We start from the raw sequence: 25,487 nt of genomic DNA, 5'->3' as shown, positions 1-25,487 counted from the left end.
CCGACCCGGTATATTTAAAAAAAAATTCCAAAAAAAAATATTTCAATTTTTTTTTCATAACTGACATATTTGAGTTATTTGTTATTTACTGATTTACATAAGTTATATACCTACAATATTAATATTATCTCAGTTATGCATTATGCAGGGAATTTTGATTTTATTTATAGTTAGAGATGTCGTTTACTGAACCTGAAACACCAGTATCACAAGCATTATATGTTTGTTTGATTCTTTATTGGACAATAATGTATAATTTATTATTTTTTATATTAAAATGTCTAGAATTTATATTATTTTTTTAGCTATTTAAATATGTTTATAATTATTTTGATATAAATTATAAATTTACATAAAATCACCGGGTTATGCGGTTCAACCAATGACCCACTAGTTAAACCAGTAATCTGATGTTATCAAAAAAAAAAAAAAATCAGTGATCTAATGACTCAATAACTCAATCGGGTTAATAACTGAGTTGATTTTAATAATATTAGATAAAAGAGTGGCTTTCGAATCAATTTTTAATAGGGGAATACATCCGTCCTACGATAGGACAAAGAAAATAAATCATGCAGACTCATTGGGAAGTGTACTAGCATTCTTTTTATTTTTCTTTTACAATGAGCCGCCCAAAATTTGTTAGTGCAGGAAATTCTTTTAATTGTCTTGTTACATGATAGATATATTTCCGTTTTTAATAATTGTTGTTCTTAATTTTATTAAGTTATGCATTCTTTTTTTTCTTTTTTCTTTTTTTGATACATAAACCATGCATTCTTTACTGACCGTGATGTGTAATCAATTCCCATACATGGCTAAACCATGATAAGTTGTGATATAAAGTGGTAAAGCAAGCCCAAATAAAATACAAGTCCAATTAATAATTTACTGTTCGGCTCACTTTGGTTTATGAAGAATAATCCGTTAAACAGTGGTCAAATTCTTTTATAAATTTCCAGCCAAAAAGTTAATTATAAATTGGTTATAAATTTATCCATTAAACGTTGATATTGGCCCACGTCAGAGGTTAAAGATATGGATTTTACTAGAAAGGACCACCATTTTGGATAAAGTTATTTTTATGAAGAATATTCCGTTAAATACTAGTTAATTTTAAGTATAAACCAGAAGTGCAGGTACACAAATGAAATTGTTTCATATTTCATTTAATTTGTTAGGCTTTAAATCTTATATTTTATATTGGATAAGAAAATAAAATAAACAATTATGTATTCATTTTATAAAAAAAATTTACTTCTATTCTGTAAATATTTTACTCTTCACACATAAGAGAAAAAGGTGCGCCATAACATCTACGACCTTTGCTTCCTTTGTTTCCTTTTTTTTTCGAGTTTCCTAAATTATATAATTATGAGAGAGTTTATTTTTCTTTTTTGAAAAAAAAAAGGACCTGATTATATAATTTAGGGAGAGGTCAAGTTATGTAAGAGAAACTTTCACCAGGGTCCTATTATTTGAAACATTTTGACCATATTATCCATAATATGCCTTAGGGGGTGTTTGGTTCAGGAATTTTTTTTGGAATAGTAGAGAAATGAGATAGATAGAGAAATGATTGGAAAGATAGATAAAGTGAGATAGGTAGAAAAATGTAAAAAAAAGTTATTTGGTGGAAAAAAACTTTACTGGGAAAATTATGTAACTTTATGAAATCAACAGTGCATTAAAAGCCAGATAACCGGTTTTCCGAAAAATCCCACCTTCAAATTGGGTTTCTAAACAGTGCGGATATCTATGTTTCTCATAAATCCAGACAAATTGGATAGATGAGTTTTTGGTGAAAAACGTTGAAACAAACATGGTGTTTCTAAAAACCATACTTGAGAAAGATAGATATCTACTGAAAAGCTCCCAACCAAACACCACCTTAGAGTCTTCGCTATTGACCACATTATCCATAATATGCCTTAGAGTCTCCACATTATCCACATTATGCCTTAACATTGTATTGATTATAGTTGTCAGTCCCAATCATGCAACACAAGAATGAGTCTAAAGGAACATGAAGAGTTACAGAGACATTTTCCCATTCCCCATTGTTGGCATGATTATGAGTCAAGGTTGTCCCATTCATATGAGATATGTTTGGACGAGGGTTATTATGAGTTTGGGCCCCTACCATATTTGGTCCATGTGGGAGAATATTTTGAGTTGGGCCTCCCCTTGCTGTAGGCCCACTTATTAAACTCTTATTGGGTAGGACTACATGAGAACAATGACTATATCCACCAATTAACCCATACCCATTTCGGCCCATTCTTCCCAAAATTGTTTCTCTTTCTTCTACTCATCGCTTCATGTGATCTCCTTGTTGCTGCTTCTTTCCATGGCAGACCTGTGCAATGAACCATTATCTTCTTGGTCTTCTACGTATCTTTCTTTCTCTTGTTTTTTTTTCTTCTATTTCTTCAATTCTCTGTGCAGCGAACATGTGAGTACAGATTTGTGCCTTGATTTTCTCTCTCAAAACCTTGATCTCTACTCTCCTCTTTTTCTCTCTTAGGCCTTTAATAAAATATCTAAACCCATTAGTTAGGAATTAGTTATATATAAATACTTAGACCTAGGTATGTTGGTATTGAGGGGGAGTCGAAGTCTTTTAAATTTATTTTTTACCATTAGTGTGTATAAGAAGCTTTCCTGTGTTTGTAAGGAACTTGTCTCTATTTATATTTTTCAATAATTTACAGTTAAATTTAGTGTTATTTGTCTGATTCGATCATTGAGACTCAGGACAAGAAATGATTTCATGACCTTTGTCTTGAGCTCCGTTTACACATACAGAGGTGACCCATATGCTACTAGCCTAGTGCATGCATGGTCATTAATTCTATCATGAAAACAAATTCAGTCAAGAATTTATTATTCACTTTTGAATAAAGTATTTGTTTGACATTGATGGAATTTGATGGCTCAAGATTCATTTAATTTGTGCTAGTCTAAATAGTAAATACAGTACTCAAAGTAAGAAGACTTAAGTAATATAGCAGCTCGTTTATTTGTTTGTTTAAAGGGGCGTTGACTAATTTGGGTTAGATTAGGACAGCATCAACATCATAAAATGAAATGATGATGCAGTTCCACCGAAAGAAAGGGATTCGACATTGCTTTTAGGTAGCATCCTACCGCCGGTGACCAATCATTGGTCTGCATTTCAGGATTTCATATGCGACATAGATACAGACAAACTACGCAACTTTTTCGTAACCAATGGCCTCCGTTGATCTTAACCTATCAAAACTTCTTTATCAAAACAAAATGAGCAAAAATTGAGTCAAAAGTTTCTCCATCTCGATCTTGAGCTTGTGCTCATAAGATTGAAATTTCCTTTGGCAGCAAACATACAAAAATAAATAAACAACAATGTTAGTTTATATATTCTCCATCTCTGTAAATTCACATATAAAAGTTTTTAATACCCGAGCTTTTTTTATCATTGTATCCCTCATTAATTAAAAACAATTAATTTACCTCTTATCCAAAACATTCCACCAATCCGCCCCTTTTTACTGTATTTAATCGATTACAACACGTAAGTAATCAATTACATGTTCAAAAAAAACTTTGACCGTTGATCCCACAAGTTAATCAATTACATTATAGTAATATACTTGATTAACTTGCGGCAGGGACTTTTTTTAAAACCCCATTTAGCCCCGTGGTTATAATCGATACCCTAATCGATTACCCCATACCCTACGTCTTCTCCTTCATGATTTTTGCCGAAAATCTTGTTGCAATCGTGTGATGGATTCATAAAACAACATCAATCTCTCATTCCTCTCACTTTTTGGTATGTATTGTTCGATTTTTTTTTCTTTTCAATTTTTTATTTATTTATGAACCTTAGTTTGATTCACAATGATTTGGTTTGATTGGCTTTTCTGTTTTGCTTTGATTTTTCGATTTGATGTATATTTAGTTTAGATTTTGATGAATATATATGATAAATGCATCATCAGGATACACTCTCATTGACAACTCTCCCTTCTCTCTAGAACACTTACATGTACACTAGCTATAAGGTCTCATGAACTAAAACCTCAGATACCATAAAGCGTAACGCGCTATCTGCACCTAATTTGTTACTCCCTATAATATTGACGCAGTGCATGATAATTTGTAAAATCTACTTGGTCAGCAGTCACGCAACCAATAATCTGTTAATATCCTTTTTCTCCAACTTTCGGACGATGTAAATACATTTAAGGGGCACCATGGCAAGATATATATATATATAACTTACAGCCTACATCAAAATTGTCATACATGAATTTTAGGATATTTAAATCTTAGGTGGCTACTAATCAGCAATCCTTTGAAACTTCACCTTTTCTTCATCAAAATTGCCCATGTGCTTCCTTTTCTTCGATAATTTAGTAGAATTTTGAAATCCATTTTGTTCATTATATTGAGCAGCTGTTCGAGTCCTTAGTTCTTCCAAACTATCACTTTCTTTCGCGCGCTCTATCACCTGAAAATAATAAGGACCATTAATTTCAAATATTAACAGAACTTTCGACACCACATAAAAACAAGGGGGAAGAAGGGGCTGTAAAGGGGATTTCACTAAATAGAATTTCTCAAATCCATAATTAGTTTCACTTACCAGACGCCTACCATACAGGTGGGTGCGTGAGTGTGCTTCAAGAGCATTTTGTGCCTCCTGCTGAGTAACATACTCCACAAAAGCAAAGCCTCTATGACTTCCAAACTTCTTTGGCAACCTTAAGCTTTTAATCTGCACGGTTTTGAGCCATCAAACATGAGTGAAAAGCAAACACAGCATATTTGCACCAGAGAACTAAACCTACACATTTTGGCTGAAATGGACCAACAGTTTCATTGGATGGATCGACCACAGATTTAAAGATAACTTCTGGATGTTAGTATACTTTCCTTAGAATGTGTCATTACTTGTAATACATGCATTCAGTTATAACTTGGACAGGAGAAAGAAAAAATATTTATTAGCGATTGGCGCAAACTATCACTTTTAATAGTAATCACCTGGCCATATAGGCTAAAGAACTGTCTCAAGTCCTTCTTTGTTGCCTCAAAAGCAACATTTCTTACCAGCAATTTTATAGAACTCTTATCCTTCTCAACTGTCTTTCGTACTTGCCCGCCATTCTTGACATGACAAAGTTGTAAAATAAGAGCATGCCCGTCCAAAACAGTCCCCTAAACACACAAATAAAAAATAAAAATAAAAACAGAACTAGAATTAAGATCTAAAAATGCATATAACATGCATAGTTTGATTCAAATGTGTATACACCTGTAAATCTCTACAAACATTCTTAGTTGTCTCCGTGGAGTCAAACTCAACAAATCCATATCCCGAAGAAACTTTTTCCCCATTTTTCAAGTGCTTCTGCACCTATTTGGGACAGCAAAACAAAACTATAAAAGAAAAGAAGCAAAGTCAAAAAGAGTAAGGTGTTAGCACTGAAGCCCGTTACCTTGAAACTCAAAATTCTTCCCTCTTTTATGTGTTCAGTAAAATGCTTCCCCAGACGCTCATCTGATGTCTTGAAATTGAGGTTCTTGACACGCAGGGACTGAGCCTGAAGCATGATAGGTTAATCAACAATAGAAGAACAAGAATTATGAATTAGTTAGCAGCCGCTAATTTTAATAATTTCAAAATTAATATTGGCTTGTAAACAAAATAATCTGATAGAAAACTACTCTTCTTATTTTTTATTTTTTTATTTATAAATAATATTGGCTTATATATATATATTGTTTATTCTATGTTATTTCTTTTTATATTCAACTTGTTATAATTAATTGTTTGTGTCCCCCGTTAGTAAAAAAAAAAAAAACAGTATATTTCTATGAGTGACATAGAAGACTAGGTTTATCTACTATGCTGATGGGTATAACTAATATGTGTGGAAGAAGATTTAGGGAGTCTTTTACCGTTATATGGTTGCTTAATAGAATATTTAGGGGTAGAAGGGGAAACTAAAATGACAGCCTTATTTTATTAAATATAAAATGCTCAATAACATTGACTACACACACCAACTAAAGAATAATTTCAATCATTTGATACATGCCTAGGGTAGACCTAGTCAGTCAGCAACTGTGTATTCAAGTAGAACTGTAGAACATATACAAGGAAGGCACATACCTCCCCTTCCAGGGCATACTAATCCTTCAAAGTTGATAATCAATAATTTAAGGAAAAATTGTGTATCATTTTAAAGGACATAAAGTTGTGTCATTTTAAGTGAAAAAAAGAGATAAATCATGGAAGAGAGAGTAAAGGAAAAAAGTTTTAGAGATGTGAGTCCCACCTCTTTGTGAGAATGAAAGGATGTAAGGTGTGTCATTTAAAATGACACACCTATTTTTCCATAATTTAATATAGAAAATGATATCACATATTGAGGTAGTGTACTTATTGACATAGATAGAAAGAAAGTATTGAAGGAGCCAAAACAGAAACGAGTAGGAGCCTTCAATAAAAGAGTAAAATTAGTAGGGGGCTAAAGACTCATGCTGCAGCAATAAATATCAAAAAGAAAAGAAAATTTTCAACTTTTAAAATTAATAAGGGGTTAAATACTCATACCTCCAATATCTGTCCATTGTTTTAATATTTTGAGTCTTGATCCTAAGAGCATTAGATAATTTGCCAACGTAAAAGACTTCCAAGGTAGTAAAATGTAAAATTAATATCTCATTGCTATCCTTATTTTATTGTCACTTGCATCTAAAAGTTTCGCTGATACATTTCTATGCTTATATTTATCATTTGACCTTATTCTTCTTTCTCGTTTGCAATCTTGTATCAATTCTCCCAAAAGAATTTTTACAGAGGATCAGACAAGACTGTACAAAACTACAGTAAATGAATGATGAAAGAAAACAATTTAATAGGTCATACCTCTACTCTGTCTGGATCAATGTCCACATCTGATATTTTTTCCACGTGTTGCTCAAATATCAGCCGCTTGGCATCATTTTCATCAATTGGACTATTCATTTCATTATTTTTAGATGTTGCACTTGGGCTAAGAACATTGGAATGAGCCCACTCCAAGTATAATGGAGCATCCCTACGTTGAATAGAATATGAAACAAATAAATAACCTTCATTAAATCAAGGAAGAAGAGGCTTTGCAGCACCTATTGTTAGAACAGAGGGGTGGGGCTTTAAAAATTTAAACCATGGTTGTAGGTGCAAGTAGCATCATACACAATTACTTTTCCCTCCCTCACTCAAGACAAATTCCAAGCTTCAGTGCAATTACTACAGTAATACAAGTAAAAGCCACAAAGTTATCGGCGTCATCCTGGGTTAATTTTCCATCTCTTTTTGTCTATACTCTATATACATCCGGCACTTCCCTCTTTGTGTGTGTCAGAGAGAGAGTTTTGACAAAACTATTCTTGTCATTTTATCCTTTCCCCTTTTACAAATAACACAAAGAAGGGGAAGTTGCAGCATTGCAGCTAGTACACTTCAGACGTTCCTAATACATATTGCAAGCACAATAAACTTTCTCTTTCTTCTTCTTTTTTCTTTGAAGATCAAGATGCATACTAAAGAGAGAAAGAAACAACAAATTCACTCATGGAGGGTAGCCTAAAGGGTTGATTGTCGAAAGATAGAAGCAAAAGGAAATATTATTTAACGCTACTGAAGGGGACTCATGAAAAAAATATAATCTTACTTGTAACGCGTGTAACGTAAATGTTTAAAAGCTGCTTGAGCGTTCGCTGGTTCAAGGAAAACAACCTGAAATATCATCTCCAAATAATTCAAAGCTTTGCATAAATATCATTATACAATTAACGAGTAATACTAAGAACAACAACTTTTCAAATACCTCACTGCTGAAGGCAAAGTTCACCATTCAACTTAACAAGAAAAGTAAGAAGAAAAAAAACTAGGGTATACATAAGATAATAAGCTATCAAATATCCCCCCTCCCCCCCCCCCCCCCCCCCAAAAAAAAAAGCAGAGGTGTATCATAACCTTCATAAAATATGATGAGAGAGAAAAAAACACACCAGGGCCAATGTCTTTGTGGGAGGGAGATTTATTTTGTCCAAATTACCGAATTTCCCAAACTTCTTTGCAAGTTCATTTTTTGTAGAACCGTAATGCAAGTTCTTCACTAAAATCACATGGTTACTTCTTTTTAAGCCGTCAACTTTTCCATTTGCAAGTTCCTCCAAAGACTCCACATTCACTCCGGCATTTGTAAATGCCTTTTTTCTCTCTAAAATCACTTGAGTTTCTCCCAGAGCAATACGTACAGCAAGATCATCAGCTTCTACGTCAAGTAAATCACTTTTACTGACACCATATTTCCGGGCAATGTATTCCACAACCTATTTGTTGGATATATGCTCTTTTGGTCACTAAAGTCCTATTGGGCTTCAGTGAAACTTGAGCCCATGAGGCTTAGGGTTGAGTTATGTCTAAGACCTAAGCGTATATATTCATAGTTTTCTCCTCTTGTGCCTCCAAGGTGAACAGATCATCAGAAACAAACCCCAAGAGGCAGACGTTCATCATCTGAACGGTTGCCCACACAACTATTTCATCCTCCTCGAGAGATAGTCTGGAAGATCTGCCACAGTCCAGCTTCAAGGAGGTTGTTCGTATTGCGGCGCTGAGGTGAGTTGTTCGTGAAGAGGAATCCTACAAGGGAAGATTCTACACGAGACCTGCGCACCGAGAGGTAATTGTGAAACAAGGATGATTCGGTAAGCATACCAATGTACTAGGTCCTAAACCGCTTCCGCATAAATCTAAGATTTCCTACAATTGGTATCAGAGCCTTGGCTGTACATTGGTATGTGAATCTAGTTTCACTATTCATGTAATTAGTTTTGCTTCTTGAAATGTGGCACCTAGGGTTCTAGGATTATGGTATGAATCTAGCATGTGTATTTTATAATTCATTTTCATAAAAGTTTAAATTTTAATCGGTAAAAATGCTTTAATCCATGGTTAGGGTCTCTCGTGTATTTCTCGATTTGTAACAAGGAGGCTAATCCCATATGATTAGGTTTCCTCCTTGCTGTTTTTATTTATTTTCGGAATTTCTGTGTATTTTTCCAATATTTTGTAAAAGTTAAAGATCGAGAAACCGCGAGTAAGATGCGCAGTCAGTACTGTCGGAGACTTTTAGAGGACTTCCCGATCTTGGAATGGGGCGATCTATATATGGTTGGAAAGAGGACGGAAAGACGAACGCAGCAGTGGGTAGATCGTCGCCATCGGAGCCTTCACGCTCCTCCACGCGCCTTCACAAGCGTATGAGAGTGGCCGCCACTCTCCGGCAAAGAATGGGAGAGTGAGGGAGCGTCCGGCCACCTTTTTGGGTGGTTCCGGCGGCGGTGCACTCGTCTCTACGTGGAGGTACTTCCCCTGGAGTTTCATCCTAATTTGACTTCGGGTGACGGCGCGGCAGACCTGACGGTTAGGGTTCCTCTTTCGCGTCCTAGGGTTTCTCGCCAAAGGATTGAGTCTTTGGACTTTTGGGCCCATGAAACCCTAAAGGGGCTTGAGACATATACTATGGGCTAGGCGAAAGTCGAATTCCAAAGTTGTATTATTTAATTTTATTTTATTTTATTTTCTTTAAAATAGGAAAGCCATGGATTAAAGTAATTATGATTTATTATTTAATGCTTTTATTGATTGGTATAAATTATATGATTGATAACATGCTTTATTGCGATAACATGCCATATAGAATAGGTGGTGCCATATTGTTGCATAACTTGTATGATTGCATGAGCATAATAGCTATTATGTCTTCAACGAGTAGTATGATAGTTATTATGGGATTATTTTGATTTCAAATCATCCTAAGAAATTAATTAATAATTATTATGATTTTTATTAAAAATCTAGATTAATAATTGAATTAATTAATTTTGGATAATTAACATCAAGACAAATAATCGTTATGGAAATTATTTTGATATCAAATTATCCTCATAAATGATAATTATTATGATTGTTGCAATCTAGATTAATAATTAAGTCAGCTATTTGGATGATTTAAATCTAGAAAAATAATTAGAGAAAATTTCCTAAGAGAATTCTTTTATTTTGCGAGTAATTTGTGGGTTTTCTGAAATGGTCATGGAATAACACACGCTGCATACAACCTTCATGTATCATGATTGTTTGGAGCACACGCTGACGTAAAGTGACCGGATTTCAGGACCTTAATGCTTTCAAAATTATGTTAAGCTTAGTGCACGTTTATCGGCGCTCTTACTTATATAGTTTTTGAAATCGAACAAAGGATACTCTCAATTAAATAATTCTTGGAAATTAGAAAATGTTGCTTATGTTGAATGGAAGGAGATTTAAATTAAGAGATTAATTTAACCTTCAAGCGCATTATAGGACCATTAATAAAATAATCATGTGAAGTCCCATCGAATAAGCATGATTGGATTTTATTAGATTGGACTTAAATATCTATGGGAGGAGACTTAAATTAAGAAATTAATTTATCCTCCAGGCGCATTGTGCGTCTATCAATAAAATAATCATGTAAGGCCTCAACAGATAAGGATGGTTGGATTTTATTGGGCCTTAATAATTTCAAAATTTTAATAAAGTATTGTACGTCCCATCGTCGATAATACTAAGTTATTAAAGATAATTTTGAAATTAAACAATGAATTCGACTGGGCTTATGAAAATTCTCAAACAAAAATGTTGAATGGGTGAAGGTTTTAAAAATTAATTAATTTTAAAACATGCGGGCTCCATTTGTGGGTTTATTAGTGAAATGGTTATCGCTGAAGCCCCATCGGATAAGGGTAATCAGATTTCACTAGATTAAATCTTAATAATTTCAAAATTTTAGTAAAGTATTGTACGGCCCATCGTCGGCAATGCTTAGACACTAAGGATAATTTTGAAATTAAACAATGGTTAATTACATTCAACTTTGGTAAAATTGTTAACCCTCCCATCGAGGCTCTGGCAATGGCACTGAAGGCCCAAATAACAATTTTGGTTTTTACAAGTGACTTGCCCATCGTAAGCCTTGTAAAGATAAACTGAAGGATTGTTAACAATAAACAAGAGTAGTTATGAGAATCTACTCGCACTTCGTTTGTTTATTGCATTATTTGTTTGTAATTGTGTGCTTTATATGTTTTTCAGAAAATATCTTAGAAATGATTTTGAGTCGAAAACCTCTAGATGGTACCAACTATGAATAAGTGAAAAGCAAATTTTTTGATATTGTTCTAAAACATGGAAGCTAAAATTTGTTCTGACAATGCGAGGGCCATAGCAACCTGCAGAGGATGCGTCTTAGGAAACTAAGATGCATTTCTCAGATTAGGAAAGGGCAGATATGGTAGTTCGCTGCTATATTATTGTCAGTCTTTCCAAATACTTGCAGAAGCAAGTGTACATGATTAAGAGTGGAGTAGAAATGCTTCAGACTCTCAATGACATGTTTGCTGCGTCTAGCAGCTCTGCTAGACAGAATGCAGTCGGTGCAGGTTTTGCTAAGAGTCTTGTTAAATCCAAAGGGAAACCCAAGGGTGGTAACAAGAACAAAATGACTTGGTTATCAGTTGTCAAACCAGTTGCTATGAAGAAGCCGCAAGGCAAGTTCTTCAAGTGCAGACTGAAGGGATACTGAAAGAAAAATTGTCCAGAGGTGATGAAAAGAACCTGACATGGGCATATCAAGGCCTGATCAGTGAATGAATTACTGATTCAGGAATCACTGATTATGTTTGTTACTCTTTGTAGTAGTTCAAACATGGCATACCTGTCAGCAATGGACATATATTTTAAGCTTGAAAATGGGAACTTGTGTCTGCATTTGCAGTAGGACAAGTTATTTATAAGACTATGGTTTTAGGTGACTGTTTATTTGTTCCAGATTTCAAGAGGAATTCAATTTTTGTTAGTTGTTTTGGTTAAAACATGGTTTGACAATGCAATTGATTCCTCAGTTACATTTCGAAGTTCATCTTCGTCTTGTTTTGTTCTGGTACATTGTTTAAATAGTCTTTATTACCTTTGTCTTATACCCCCCTAAATTTTTTGTGTTGAATGGAAAGGATGATGAACAAGGATTTTCACCAAAGAAATAAAAGTTTCAAATGAAACATAACTTTGGCCTTTGTGATTGAGTCACATTATCTCAAGTAGGAAACATCTTTTAGTTAAAAGAGGGACTGAAAGTTCAAGAATCTTTTAACTAACAGCTACATGTTAGTCCTATTTGGAAGGTAAAGTGGCCAAGCAATCCTACAAGGGCCAAGAAGGTTTGCGTAACTATTCAACTGGAACTGGTACATACTAAAGTATGTGGACCACTTAGCGTTCAGACTAGAAGAGGTGATGAGTACTTCATTATATGAATGTTTACTCTGGATTGGGACAGATGAACCAAGTGCGCTATAAGTCTAAAGCTTTTGGAAATTCCAAGAGGTTTAGTCTGAGGCAGAAAAACATGTAGGTGTTCAAATCAAAAACACTTTGGTCTGACTAAAGTGTTGGCTACCTGTCTGGTAAGTTCAGGTCTTACCTGATTTAAGAGGGGATAGTTTTTGTAACTGTCAACTCTAAGAACACATTAGTTGAATGAAGTTGCAGTATGCAAAAATCAAACATTTCTAGACTTGGTGAAGATCATGTTCAATTATTCATCTTTGTCAATGTTGTTCAAGGGAGATGCCTAAGAGAAGGAAATGTACCTTCTTAACTTGATTCCGTCAAAAGTTTGTTGCAAAGACACCTAAAGAATTATGGAAAGGGTGCAAGCCCAGATCAAACCATATTCGGATTTAGGGTGCTACGACACACGTCCTACAACAACAGTCAAATGAGATGGAATCTTGTATGGAAGAGTGCATATCTTTTGGCTACCCTAAGAGAACTAGGGATGATTTCTTATTTAGTCTTAAGGACAAGATAATCTAAGTGAGCACTTACATGATTTTCTTAAAGGAGGACTAGATAAGAAATTATAAGCTCTTAAGTTAGGTTATTCTTGATGAGATTTATCTCAGATCAAGAATTTCCAGAATCTCTAGAAGCTTCATCCACTGTTCCCTTGATTGTTCAAGAGGGGATAAATATATCTCTAAGTGAACAAACAAGAGAACCATGATTGGAAATTCAACATGATAATATATAAGTGAAACTAGTAGAAATATTAGTATCACATGTAAAGGAACAATATCAAGGATAATCGGATCCTCAAGAAATTGAAGACCCATCATTTGACCCACTATTTGTTTTACCTATAAATACACAAGGTCTAGTGCAGTATATTCGTAGTAGGAGAGAACCTTGTTAACTCTCAAGTTGTCTCTTGTTGAGTGATATTGATCCTACTAGTTACGATAATACACTAGAAGATGTTGTTGATCAAGTGTTGCTCACGCTATGAACAATGAGATGAAATACTTGTATTTCAACTCCGTTCGGTCCTAGTAAATACACCAAGAGGGGTAAAACCCACAAGGTGCATGTGGACATAAAAGGCAAAGAGAGGATGGACAGAAAGGTGAAAACCTTCAAAGCTAGCTTGGAGGCATTTTTTGCCAGATGCCATGCTTGAGTCTATCCAGATTCTCTTAGTTGCTATAAGTCTCAATTATGAGATTTCATTTTGGGAGTTGGATGTCAGGATATCTACATACAACAACCAAAAGGGTTTATAGCAAATGAGTAGGAACACACTGTATGCAAGTTGTGAAAGTCTATTTCATAGACTTAAGCAAGCATCCAGGTCTTGAAACATCAGTTTTGATCAGGTTATCAAAATTTTGATTTTGAGAGAACCTTGATGAATGATGTGTATTTGTATGTAAAGGATACAAAGGAAGACAGTAGCTTTTCTGGTACTTTATGTAGATGATATGCTCTTTATTAGAAACAATGTGGAGGTAATATCAAGCATAAAGAGTTGGCTAAGTTAGTGTTTTGGTATGGAAGTACTGGGGAAGCCAATTATATTCTTAGTATAAAACTCTTATGAGACCGGAAGAATAAGTTGTTGGCATCACCTCAGGCTACTTACATTGACAAAACCCAAAATTCAACATGAGAATTCTAAGAGAAGAATTATAATTCTCAGATGTGAAATTCATCTTCCTAAGGAGTGACCAAAGACTTCTAAGAAAGAAGAATGCATGAGCAAGATATCTTATGCTTTGGCAAAGGTAGACTCACGCATATCATGTTGGGCGTTAAACCAGACATCTGTCACGCAGTGGGAGTAGTGAGATAGTACCATTTTGAACCTAGAGGAATACTAGATTATTGTTAAGCATGTACTCAAGTATCTTTGGAGAACGAGAGATTATATGCTGGTATATTCTAGTGGGAGTCTTGAAAAGCTGAGTTTTCAAAAATTCAGTTATTTCAAGTGGATATTGACTCAAGAAAATCAACCTCGAGCTATGAGTTTTTCACTAAACTCAGATAACATTAGAGGTGGATCTTGCAGACCCAGTTACTAAGAGTTTGCCTGAACTTGTGTTCGAGAGGCATGTTACTTCTTTGGGTCTTAGGAGGATCCCAGACTTGCATTAAGAAAGTGGGAGTTATTGGTTTCATTGTGTTCTTGGAGTAAGACGATGAAACAATAAAATAATTTTCTGAATTTCATAAATAAGGTTTTATTTATTTATTTTGCGCACTATTTACAAACATAAAGGTCCGGATCAAATTGTGGAGTATATGATCATATGGATACGTTCATAGAGGACATGATCATAGGTTCTCACAATTGATGAATGGATTCACAGCTGTTAAATAAAGTTGGGCACTTTATTTAGGCTGCAATATTTTATGAAATGGTTTTGTCTGAATCATTGTAAAATATTGGTGTGAGTTAACATTCACATTGAAAGGATCAAGGAGAGATTTGATTAAGGTTGTTTTTCTGTCATAAGGTATCAAATCTCCAGTTAACTATAGTTATGTGATTGCTCTTAATCCTGAGTTTATGATAAATAGGTAATCAAATAGTTTTCATTCTTTGATTTACCAACGGGTGAGGTCCGATCTTTTGACGGCCAATAACTCGGTGTTTTGGGAGTGAGATTATTTGATTATCGGTATTTATGAGATAAACAACATGGAATTTGTAGGATATGTCCCCTTGATATGTTTCGGTACTTGGATATTAAAGACACTGGCCAGTGCATGTAATCCATTAGAGAAACTATCAAAGTCAAGGGAATAAATAATTGATTGGGTTACAGAAAACTAATCAATGAATTATAGACATTCTATAAAGGGGCAATGCATATTAATGTTATAAAGGTCATTAATCTTGGAGTTCACGTTCGGGCTTTTAGTGGAGTAGCGCCGAATTAGATAATCTTGTAAAGATTATCAGGAGCCTTGATCAATGACAAATGGTAGGTCCCCAGGCTACTCGAGACAAGGGATGGGGTATATTATCAGATGATGATAGCTTATGGTCTACATGGTCTTGGGTTTACGAACTCAAGTTTGTATCTTAAAAGAGCAAGTGGGAGATTGTTGGATATATGCTCTTTTGGTCACTAAATTCCTATTGGGCTTCAGTGAAACTTGAGCCCATGAGGCTTAGGGTTGAGTTATGTCTAAGACCTAAGCGTATATATTCATAGTTTTCTCCTCTTGTGCCTCCAAGGTGAACAGATCATCAGAAACAAACCCCAAGAGGCAGACGTTCATCATCTGAACGGTTGCCCACACAACCATCTCATCCTCCTCGAGAGATAGTCTGGAAGATCTGCCACAGTCCAGCTTCAAGGAGGTTGTTCGTGTTGCGGCACTGAGGTGAGCTGTTCGTGAAGAGGAATCCTACAAGGGAAGATTCTACACGAGACCTGCGCACCGAGAGGTAATTGTGAAACAAGGATGATTCGGTAAGCATACCAATGTATTAGGTCCTAAACCGCTTCCGCATAAATCTAAGATTTCCTACACTATTAACATCAAGACATGATTAAAAATATGTATAAGGAAACAAGCAACCTCAGACCAAAAGAGAGCATCACCCAAAAACACTTTTAGGAAGTATAATCAGCAACACAGTGACGTTAATTTCATCATAGGAAAACAAGATGTTGTAAATATGGAAGATATTTGTAAATATTTGTTTCCTTTAATAGTCAAATTATGTAATTATTTGTTTCCTTTATTAGTCAGATTATGTTTCATTTATTTGGAGGCAATCCTACAAATAAGAGCAGCCCTCTCCAACCATTGAATTGGGAAAACTGCACAAACAAGGAAAACCCCAAAAAGCTCGCCAACGACCCCCCCAACTAACTTGTTCCATGAGGGACAAGTGAAAATTTGTTTATAAACTAAAGCAGCAAAACACATAAGGGACAACCGACAGCATAAGAATGGTTAAAAACTGAAAACTAACTAGAACAAGTTGTGATTTTTGTTAAAAAAATAAAGATAACGATAAGGATAATTTAGAATTTTAATGTACTGTTTTTTACTCCATAAATGTTGAAATCATAGAACCATCAATTGATTGCAATTTGTTAAGTTTCAACAAACATACTGTATCAGGGCGCATGAACGAACTATTCCATGCTTTGGTATCTCCACTGGCTTCAGTCAACTTCCTCTCTTCCTCTCTCCGTTGTTTGAGAGTTTTAGTTCTTTGATCCTTTGAAACATTGTTCCTACCGCAGGCAAAACCATAAACTGTCATGATAACATAAAATGAATGACATTACAATTTCAAAACTGTTCATAATGCAATATTTTACATACCCATCATAGTTTGAAGGTCTTTGTTTGGCTGGCTTAACATGCATCAATCTTCCTTGAAAGATTGGATTTTTTTTTTCTAGCGCGAGCGCCCTGATAAGCAATGATCATACTCTCATGTAAATTATCAGCTAAACAATTTTACTAACACTTTGTCAGCTGATGACAAGTACCAGCTAAACTAAATTGAAACAGTATTAGTGTTAGAAGTGGCATGATTGCATAAACATGAAGCAAACAACACTAAAATGTTGCAGCTTTCTGAACTCGATTGATGTTGGAGATACAATTCAGTTGGGAGGGGATCATATAGTTCCAACCAACTTTTTATTCATTGCAAAACCTAATTGCAAAATCCAGATTTCGGGATTTTGAGCACTAAAATACAAAATATGGTATTTTTTTTATTAAAACAAGTATTATGTAAAGGAAACAATAACAAAACAAAATACTTGGACTAGATGTCCTCTTAGCAGAAACACAAAGAAACACAGAAAAGACAAAATGTGAAGCCCAATCATTTGCATAACTACTAAGACACTTAAATAGACAATGGAGTGAACACTAAAAGGTGGTCGTAAAAATAAACCTGTCCAAGCTCCTACCCTAAGGACTAAGGGCTGTGAAGAATCCTTGAAGGCATATGATAGAGTCCTACAGCACAAATACAGAACTAACACCAGAGAACATAAAATTTCTATATATTCATGAAGTTTCAAAGAACATTACAACCCAAATGACAGTGAACAAAGACAATTATAGTGAAAAGGAAATTAACAGGTGACTGTAAAATGAAACAAATCGAAAAATGAAAGGATAAAGTTGTAGAGCAATTAGGAGAGGCTCTACTCTCTCTCAGGTCCATTTCCACGTCCAAATTCCCAATAGACCTTTCCGCACCACTCTCCCCAATTTGACTAACTGCATCCACGTGACCTGTTCTTCATTCTGTTAGAAGTTAATTTGGAAATTTTTCAATTGCTGACGTGGCTGCTAAATCAGCTTTTGAGAGCCAAACCCTCGTATTTTTATCTTTCTTGTAAACCTTTAAGGGTCGGGCCTTATCAATACTTCCTCCCATTTTAAGCATCTTGTCCTCAATGTGGAAAAGTGGAAATTGAAGATTGATGACCTCTGTAAAGAACCAATTCAACCCAAAAGCTTAAGCTGGTGGGTGAGGGCTTCTTAATGATTTATATATCTCAACATGCCCCCTCACATGAGAGCCCATTGGGCTTGAAGAGTGGACAATGCACAGGCCCACCTACCTGTGCGAAGAAAAAAATTTCACTAGAAAGAAAGTGGAGGGCGGTGAGTATCGAACCCGGTACACCGAGGCTCTGATACCATGTAAAGAACCAATTCAACCCAAAAGCTTAACCTAGTGGGTGATGGCTTTTCAATGGTTTTATATATCTCAACAACTTCAAACTCTTACCAAGTATATTCAGAATCAGGGAGCTGATGCCATTTAATTAAAACTTGCAGAACACCTTTATCAGAATACCTCTATTGCAATACAGATTCAGGTTCCACCTGCAGTTCTCACTCCTCATTTAGAATCAGAGGTAAAGGTTGGGCATGAGGCACTGTGGTGATAGCTTTTTTAAGGAGTGACGCATGAAAAACTGGGTTCTCCTTTCAACCCTCTAGTAGTTGAATTCTATACCAATACATTCCACAATTGGGTACGGACCATAATACCTCGGACTCAATTTCTCATTTGACCTCCTATCAATGGATTTTAGACAACAAGGTTGCAACTTCAGGTATACTAAGTCTCCTACATTGAAATTTACCTTTCTTCTATGCTGATTAGCATGCAATTTCGTACGGTCTTGAGCCTGCAACAGGTTCTGCTGCAACTCATACAGAATAATATCTCATTCAGCTAAAGATTGGGACACCGCATCAATCGAAGGAACAAACCTACCACAACGAAGTAGAGTTGGGGGATCCCTCCCATATAGTTCCTTGAAAGGTGTCATCTCCATGGAGTCTTTGTAAGTTGTGTTATACCAAAATTTAGCCTAATAGACCTATTTAGGCCACTGCCTAGGCTTTGAGCTATAGAAACATCTTAGGTATGCCTCCAAACATCTATTTACTACTTTCGTTTGCCCATTTGAATGAGGGTGATAAGTTGTACAATAGTTGAGTTTTTTTCCCACACTCTTGAATAATTCAGCCCAAAAAGAACTTAGGAAGACCCTGTCTTTATCCAAAACAATTGTTAGAGGTAAACCATGAAGTTTCACCACCTCGCTAATAAACAAGTCAGCAATTTCCTTAGTTGTGTACGGGTGCTTAATTGAGAAAAAATGGGCATACTTTGTGAGGAAATCCACTACCACAAATATAGTACCTACTGCCGTTGCCTTCGGAAGTCCACCCACAAAATCCATTGAAATGTCAGACCACACGCTATTAGGAATGGGAAGGGGCTGTAATACTCCAGCTAGGCTTAGGTTCCGAGCTTTGCATTGTTGGCACACTTCACATGCAGCCACAACTCTTTAATACAACGCTTCATTCCTACCCAATAAACCAACCCAGCCAACCTTTTGTATGTGCGTAGATAGCCAAATGTCCCCCCAAGCAAGAATCATCATAATCCTTTAGAAGGAGTGGAATAAATCTGGATCCTTTATGCAACACCAACCTACCCCTGTAAAAAAGCCTCATCTCTTTCACCTCAAATCCCTCATGTGCCTCAGGACTAACAATCAGAACTTGAATGATGGTTTTGAGTTTGCTGTCCTATTGCACCTCACTCTCTAATTCATCTAAATCCAATAATTGAACTCGTGAGATGGCAGCAAACTGCATTTGACGGGATAATGCATCAGCAACTTGGTTCTCCTTTCATGGTTGATAATGAATTTCAAAATCAAACCCTAATAATTTCGAAATCTATTTTTGTTGATATTCCCCCAACACACGCTGCTCAGTTAAGAATTTTAAGCTCTTTTGATCTGTTTTCATAATGAAATGACGTCCTATCAGATAATGCCTCCATTTTTGCATCGCGAACACAATAGCCATCAATTCTTTTCCATATATATACTTGTTTTGTGCTCTAGGGGAAAAACATTAGCTAATATAAGCCATGGGTTGATTGTCTTGCACAAAAACTGCCCCAATCCCTTTGCCTGAAGCATCTGTTACCACTGTGACGATTTTTGTGAAATTCGTTAAGGCTAAAACTGGGATTGTACTCATTTTCGGTAAAGCAAATTAAAAGCTTGTTGAGCCTCCAAATTCCACTTAAATCCATCATTTTTAAGGAGATCAGTGAGTTGTTTAGCTAACTTCCCATAATCTTTAACAAACTTCCAATAATACCCGATTAAGCCAAGAAAACCTCTTAACCCCTTTATGTCTTTTGGAACTGGCCAGTCAGTCATGCCTTTGATTTTTTTTCTAGGTCAGCACTTATTCCTTCCATTGAAATTATGTGCCCTACATACTCCATCTTGTCTCTTCCAAAACTACATTTCTTTTTCTGTTAGTACCAATTGGTTCTGTCTTAGACTTTGAAAGACAGCTCTCAAGTGCTCCAAGTGTTCTTCACGGCTTCTACGTTTGCACCCCCCCCACTAGAATAGGTAGAGGTCCTGTTTGATTTGTGTTCCTTGTATGCTGATTTCGACTCCCTTGCACACTCCCTGACAACTAATCTTGTGTCCATCACTGACCTTGACTTGATATGCAAGGGTATCGGTCACTATCAGCCCCAACTCCTCCACGATTTTTTTTTCTTCACAAAATTATTTGAAGCCCCACAGTCTATCATTATGATAACTTTCTGACCATGAATTTCTCCCCACACCTTGAGTGTTTGGATTGAAGTGATCCCTAATAGGCTTTGCATAGAAAGTTGCAAAGCCATCTCCGAGTTTCCTTCTATTTCAGGCTGATTTTCGTCAACAACGTTCGCTTTTGCCGATGGTTTCGTCACTCCATCATCATCTTCATCCACCACCAACAGATGCAGCTGGCGCACGACACACCTATGGTTTGAGCTCCAATGTTCATCACACTCGAAACACTCCATGCCTTTGTCGATCTCGCAGCTCTGCTTGTGTGAACAATCTACCATTACTATCCTGACTTTCCCGAGCTAGTTTACCACTCACCCCCAAATTCATGGTATGAGTTGTACCTTTGTCATTGTTGTTCTAGGGAATTCGTGGGTTAGATTGACCCATATTTTGGGAATTTTGTGAAACGGGTGATGGGTTTAGAGAACCCATTTGAATCGAGTTAAAATGACCCGCATTGTAATGGTCCACTGTTCTGTTTTCACCGTAATTAGTGTTGGTTCATTGGGCTTGACTTCCTTTAGTTGGCCCATAAGAAGACCTACGCCCCCTAGCCCCAAAACCCTCCTCTATCCATGCTAGGTTCCTTTTCTCAATTTTCAGAGAATATTTCATCATCTCTGACAAACTAATTGTTGGGTTCAGGAGCAATTCTTCCTTGATACTAGGTTTGACCTCATTCATCCATGCTCCCTTTAAAAGTTCTTCATCTTCAAATCGCAGAGGTCCAATTACCTTCACAAATTCGCTTCTAAATTCGGCTATTGTTCCCACTTGCTTCAGTGTATATAAAGCTCGGTAGGGATTGTTTATGGCTTCGGGTTGAAACCTTCTAAGCAACTTTCGGCGAAATTGAGCCCAAGTAGCATTTGGATTATTGACCTCCTCAATTGGTACCAGTACAACGCGTTATCTTCTAGACAATTAGCACAACAACTAACTTTTCTTCTTCAACGATTCCGTTCACCACAAAATATCTTTATGTAACATCCCAAGCGCTGACGAGGGCGATCACTCCCCGCCGGTGCGAAAGGGCATGGACAAGGAGCGACTCCTGACAGGCTTCCAACGGGGGGTTACATGCATGAATGAATCGAATCGACACCCGAAAGAGAGAGATTCCAAAGACTGTGCAAGTATGAGACTGCACAGTTTTGGATAGCTTATAAGAATTAATTAGTATTACCTATACTAACAAGATGCATCTGCTTTTAGGTAGCCCGGAACAAAAGAACTCCACAGTTAAGCGTGCTTAACTTGGAGCAATTCTGGAATGGGTGACCTCCTAGGAAGTTTTCTCAGGAAGTGTGCGAGTGAGGAAAAAGCACACTGGAAAGTCTCGTGCTAGTATGTGGGGATAGTCATTGATTCTTGAAGCGGCCGTGCATTACAAGTGGTATCAGAGCAGAGCCTCTTTTCTAGTACGATGTGGTTCGAGGACGAACCAGACGAAAGCTGGTGGGCATGTAATCACCGTAAAGACTTTCCCTCCTAGGTTCTACCAAAGCCTCTAAAGCTAATAAGAAGAATTGAGTCGACAGACCTAAAACCACCAAAGAACCAACCCCAGATGGAAGTGGCTCTAGGGAAGTCTAGAAAGTAAAATGGTCCAAAGATTATGCCAACATCTGCAACCCGGAGATTCTTTATAGAATGAAATGACATGATGCTGTATGAAGTAAAAGAACAAGACTTGCAACACCACAAAAGTTGACACAAATAAAGGTAAAACAACAAATTTTAGCCACCAAATTGTTACCTAGATGCAAATTCTGGAAGTGAAAAAAGAATATACGCTATTCCTTTGGATCGTTTAGTATCTTTATCAACAACTAGATGAACCTGTGATACACTACCATACCGACTGAAATGCTCTTCCAGTTCAGCCTCACTGTAACAAAATAACAATATAATAATTAAAACCGACTACGAAAATAAACAATGTTAAGGTCAAATGAAACCATAAAAGCACTGATAGATAATTCAACTCGCTAAAGACATTTTTTCGTTGAAAAACAATTTAATTAGAAAAGTTGGCATAATAATATCACACAAAAGAGAGAATATATATATATATATATATATATATATATATATATATATATATATATGAGGTAGGATCTTTTGACACCAGTGTCAAATTTTATCAAATTTTAAATTTGACACCTCATCTGAGAGCCATTAGATTAAAAAAGATCAACGACTCTGATTTGTAATCACGTGACATCATTGATCTTTTTGATCTAACGGCTCTCAGATGAGATGTCAAACTTCAAATTTGACACTGGTGTCAAACGATCCTACCTCTATATATATATATATATATATATATATGAAATTTGCTTCTCTCCCTTTGTAGAAAAATTGTCAAACTCTCTGCTCACACAAAGAAACAATGGGCCCCATATGTTAGTGCAGGAAAAAAAATTCACATTACTACTGCATAGGAAAAAGTTTATCCTCTATATATATATATATATATATATATATATATATATATATATATACGTACGTGGTCATATATGGCAGATTATGGACAAACAGTCGGCAGGGCTCAAAAACTCCTTTCTCATCTTCTGAATTTGAAACTTGGCCCCCTTGCTCAGTTGCATTCACTTGAGCCTTTTCATGGTCAACATCCTCTCCAGAAGTATCTTCTTGGCCCTCCAGGTCTAACTGTTGAGCATCATTTCTTCCGGTTCTTTTGGAAGATTTATTATCACAATTTTCTTCATCTTCATTAACATGACTATGATTGTCTTTGCCGTGATCATCAATGCATACCGAATCATTGTTGTCATTATCATCTTCATCATCACTACTTCCAGAATCAGACCACTTCTCTGTCACTCTACGCTTGAAATAGTCCATATCAGAAATGACTTCATCATGTTCAAGATCCCGTGACTTGTTGGGTTCAGGATTATTTGGAAAGCCATCTTCTAATGCACTTTGATGTAAGACGCGATGGTTCGCAGCCGATGTACCCTTGTTATCCTTATTTGATATTGCTTGATGGTTGCCAACACTGGATACAACTGATGTATCATTTGCCCACAGTTTAGACTTAGCCCGAGGCTCCATGACCTGAAGAAAATCTTTAAGCTGTTGGTCATCAATATCAACAACGTCCTTGGAATCTTCTCCTTGTCCTTTAGCTCCAGAATGTTCCTTCACATATCGACTCCTTGTTGTCTTTATTATCCTTGGCATCTTATGTTTGTTCACATTAGATGGGGTGGTCCCTTTATTGTCTTTCTGTTTTGAATATCGACTCCATGGCTGAGGAAGACTTGGATCACCAAGTTTTTGAGCCACCTGCTTGGTCAATGAGAATTTAGTAAAGCAAGTTGTGTGGCTTTCAGTTTCAGTAATAGAAATTTCAAATATGACAGAAAATAATAGAGTAACAGAACAGAAGAAAAGAAAAAGAGTTGTATAAAAGTTAACAGACCTCACAAGTTATTTTTTGTGTGTCAAGGCAAGTCCCATTGAAATAATCAATAGCTTCCTGAGCTTCATGCTCTGTACGAAATCCAATAAAACCAAATCGGCGACTCTTACCTTCCCTGAGGTAACAAGCAAATCAACATAAAATAAAACAATTATAATTTATTGGAAAAAGTATGTATCAATTTTAACGGATGTAAAGTTATGTCATTTTAAGGAGAGAAAAAAATAGATAAAGATGAAAAGAAAATGGACAAAAAAATATAAAAGTGTGGATCTCAGCTCTTTGTGAGAGTGAAAATGAAATGATATAAATTATGTCATGTAAACCGATGAACACTTTTCCTTAATTTATTTATATGAATGTCGAGAAAATAACCTCTTTACAATTATGCAAAAGATAAGGTGAAAATACAAAAATTACTTTTACCCCACATTGGCTAATAGAATTCAAGGGGAAGTGGTTTTTTAATATCGAGAAAGAGTGATATAGGGATATTATGATTTCAGGAAAGAAAGAGTACTTGGTACGTATAAGCTTGACGTCAGTGATTTCTCCCTTTTCAGAAAAGAATTCTCGTAGTCGATCCTCCCTCACATATTTTGGGAGATTCTTCACACATATCCTCGACCTGCACACACACACATTACCAAATTATTTATTATATTGGTTATGATTCATTGTGTGTTTAAGATTAAAGACAGATAAACGAATGACAAGATTGCACTTACATGCCTACACCGTGCTATGTTTGGGCAACTGCACTTGAATACAGTATGTGAGACTATGATAAGAGAATCAATCATTATTATAGAATACAAAAATTGATTATCAGAAATTCCAAAGCCACAAATGAATAAATCAGAGTTGTTTCATATACACAGTGCAGCATTCACCAATTCTAATATAAAAAGAGGAAAGCAGAGACTGCAACTTATCCACTGAAAGCAGCGGTTCTGTGAAAAAGGTAAAGAAGGAAGGGGTTTTTTTTACAACCGGCTTTTTTAAAACTGCATCCGGTTCGAGTAGTCGGTTCAATTCTTGGGTTATATGTGATGGAAATCGACACACACAAACAAACAAATCGAAAAACGAAAAGAGAAAGGAATGAGATAAATTGGCTTACCTCGTTCACTAAACGTAGAGTTTGGATATGTTGAACTTTTGTGTACTGTATCTATTATTCACCTCATAACTAAGAGAGTATTTAGTTTATAAGAGAGTATAAATAGAATTTAAGAACCTTAACAATAATTATTTATGGGCCTAAATTCAAACTATTTAAAAAAATTATAATAAGTCAAAGGCCTATAATAATATCAAATCTCGGCTGACTTGGTGATGTTGCTCCTTTTTCTCCCACCGCGACAGCTCCCTTGGATCGAAAGACGCTCACCTAGGAGCTGAACCCAATTAATTTTCTAGTGAT

The 25,487-nt window shown here is 35.9% G+C and overlaps 1 protein-coding gene across 1 annotated transcript; it reads right to left on the bottom strand.

Annotated features, from left to right (window-relative positions):
* Positions 1–4,327: 4,327 nt before the first annotated feature.
* Positions 4,328–25,251, bottom strand: LOC133299715 (uncharacterized). The gene is made up of 15 exons (XM_061499202.1): positions 25,247–25,251; positions 24,582–24,689; positions 24,062–24,176; positions 23,120–23,925; positions 22,367–22,498; positions 16,787–16,876; positions 16,572–16,695; positions 8,056–8,379; positions 7,716–7,780; positions 6,926–7,097; positions 5,490–5,594; positions 5,306–5,407; positions 5,035–5,208; positions 4,634–4,765; positions 4,328–4,498 (listed from the first exon to the last, which is right to left on the bottom strand). The coding sequence occupies exons 1-15, from the start codon at positions 25,249–25,251 to the stop codon at positions 4,328–4,330; spliced, it is 2,625 nt and encodes an 874-aa protein (XP_061355186.1).
* Positions 25,252–25,487: the final 236 nt, after the last annotated feature.

This window comes from Gastrolobium bilobum, unplaced genomic scaffold, assembly GCF_033153095.1.
Source record: "Gastrolobium bilobum isolate Gb01-03AN ecotype WA unplaced genomic scaffold, APGP_CSIRO_Gbil_v1 utg11031, whole genome shotgun sequence".
Taxonomy (NCBI): domain Eukaryota; kingdom Viridiplantae; phylum Streptophyta; class Magnoliopsida; order Fabales; family Fabaceae; genus Gastrolobium; species Gastrolobium bilobum.
Note: the sequence above shows the minus strand (reverse complement) of the source record. Positions and strands in the feature narration are given on the sequence as shown.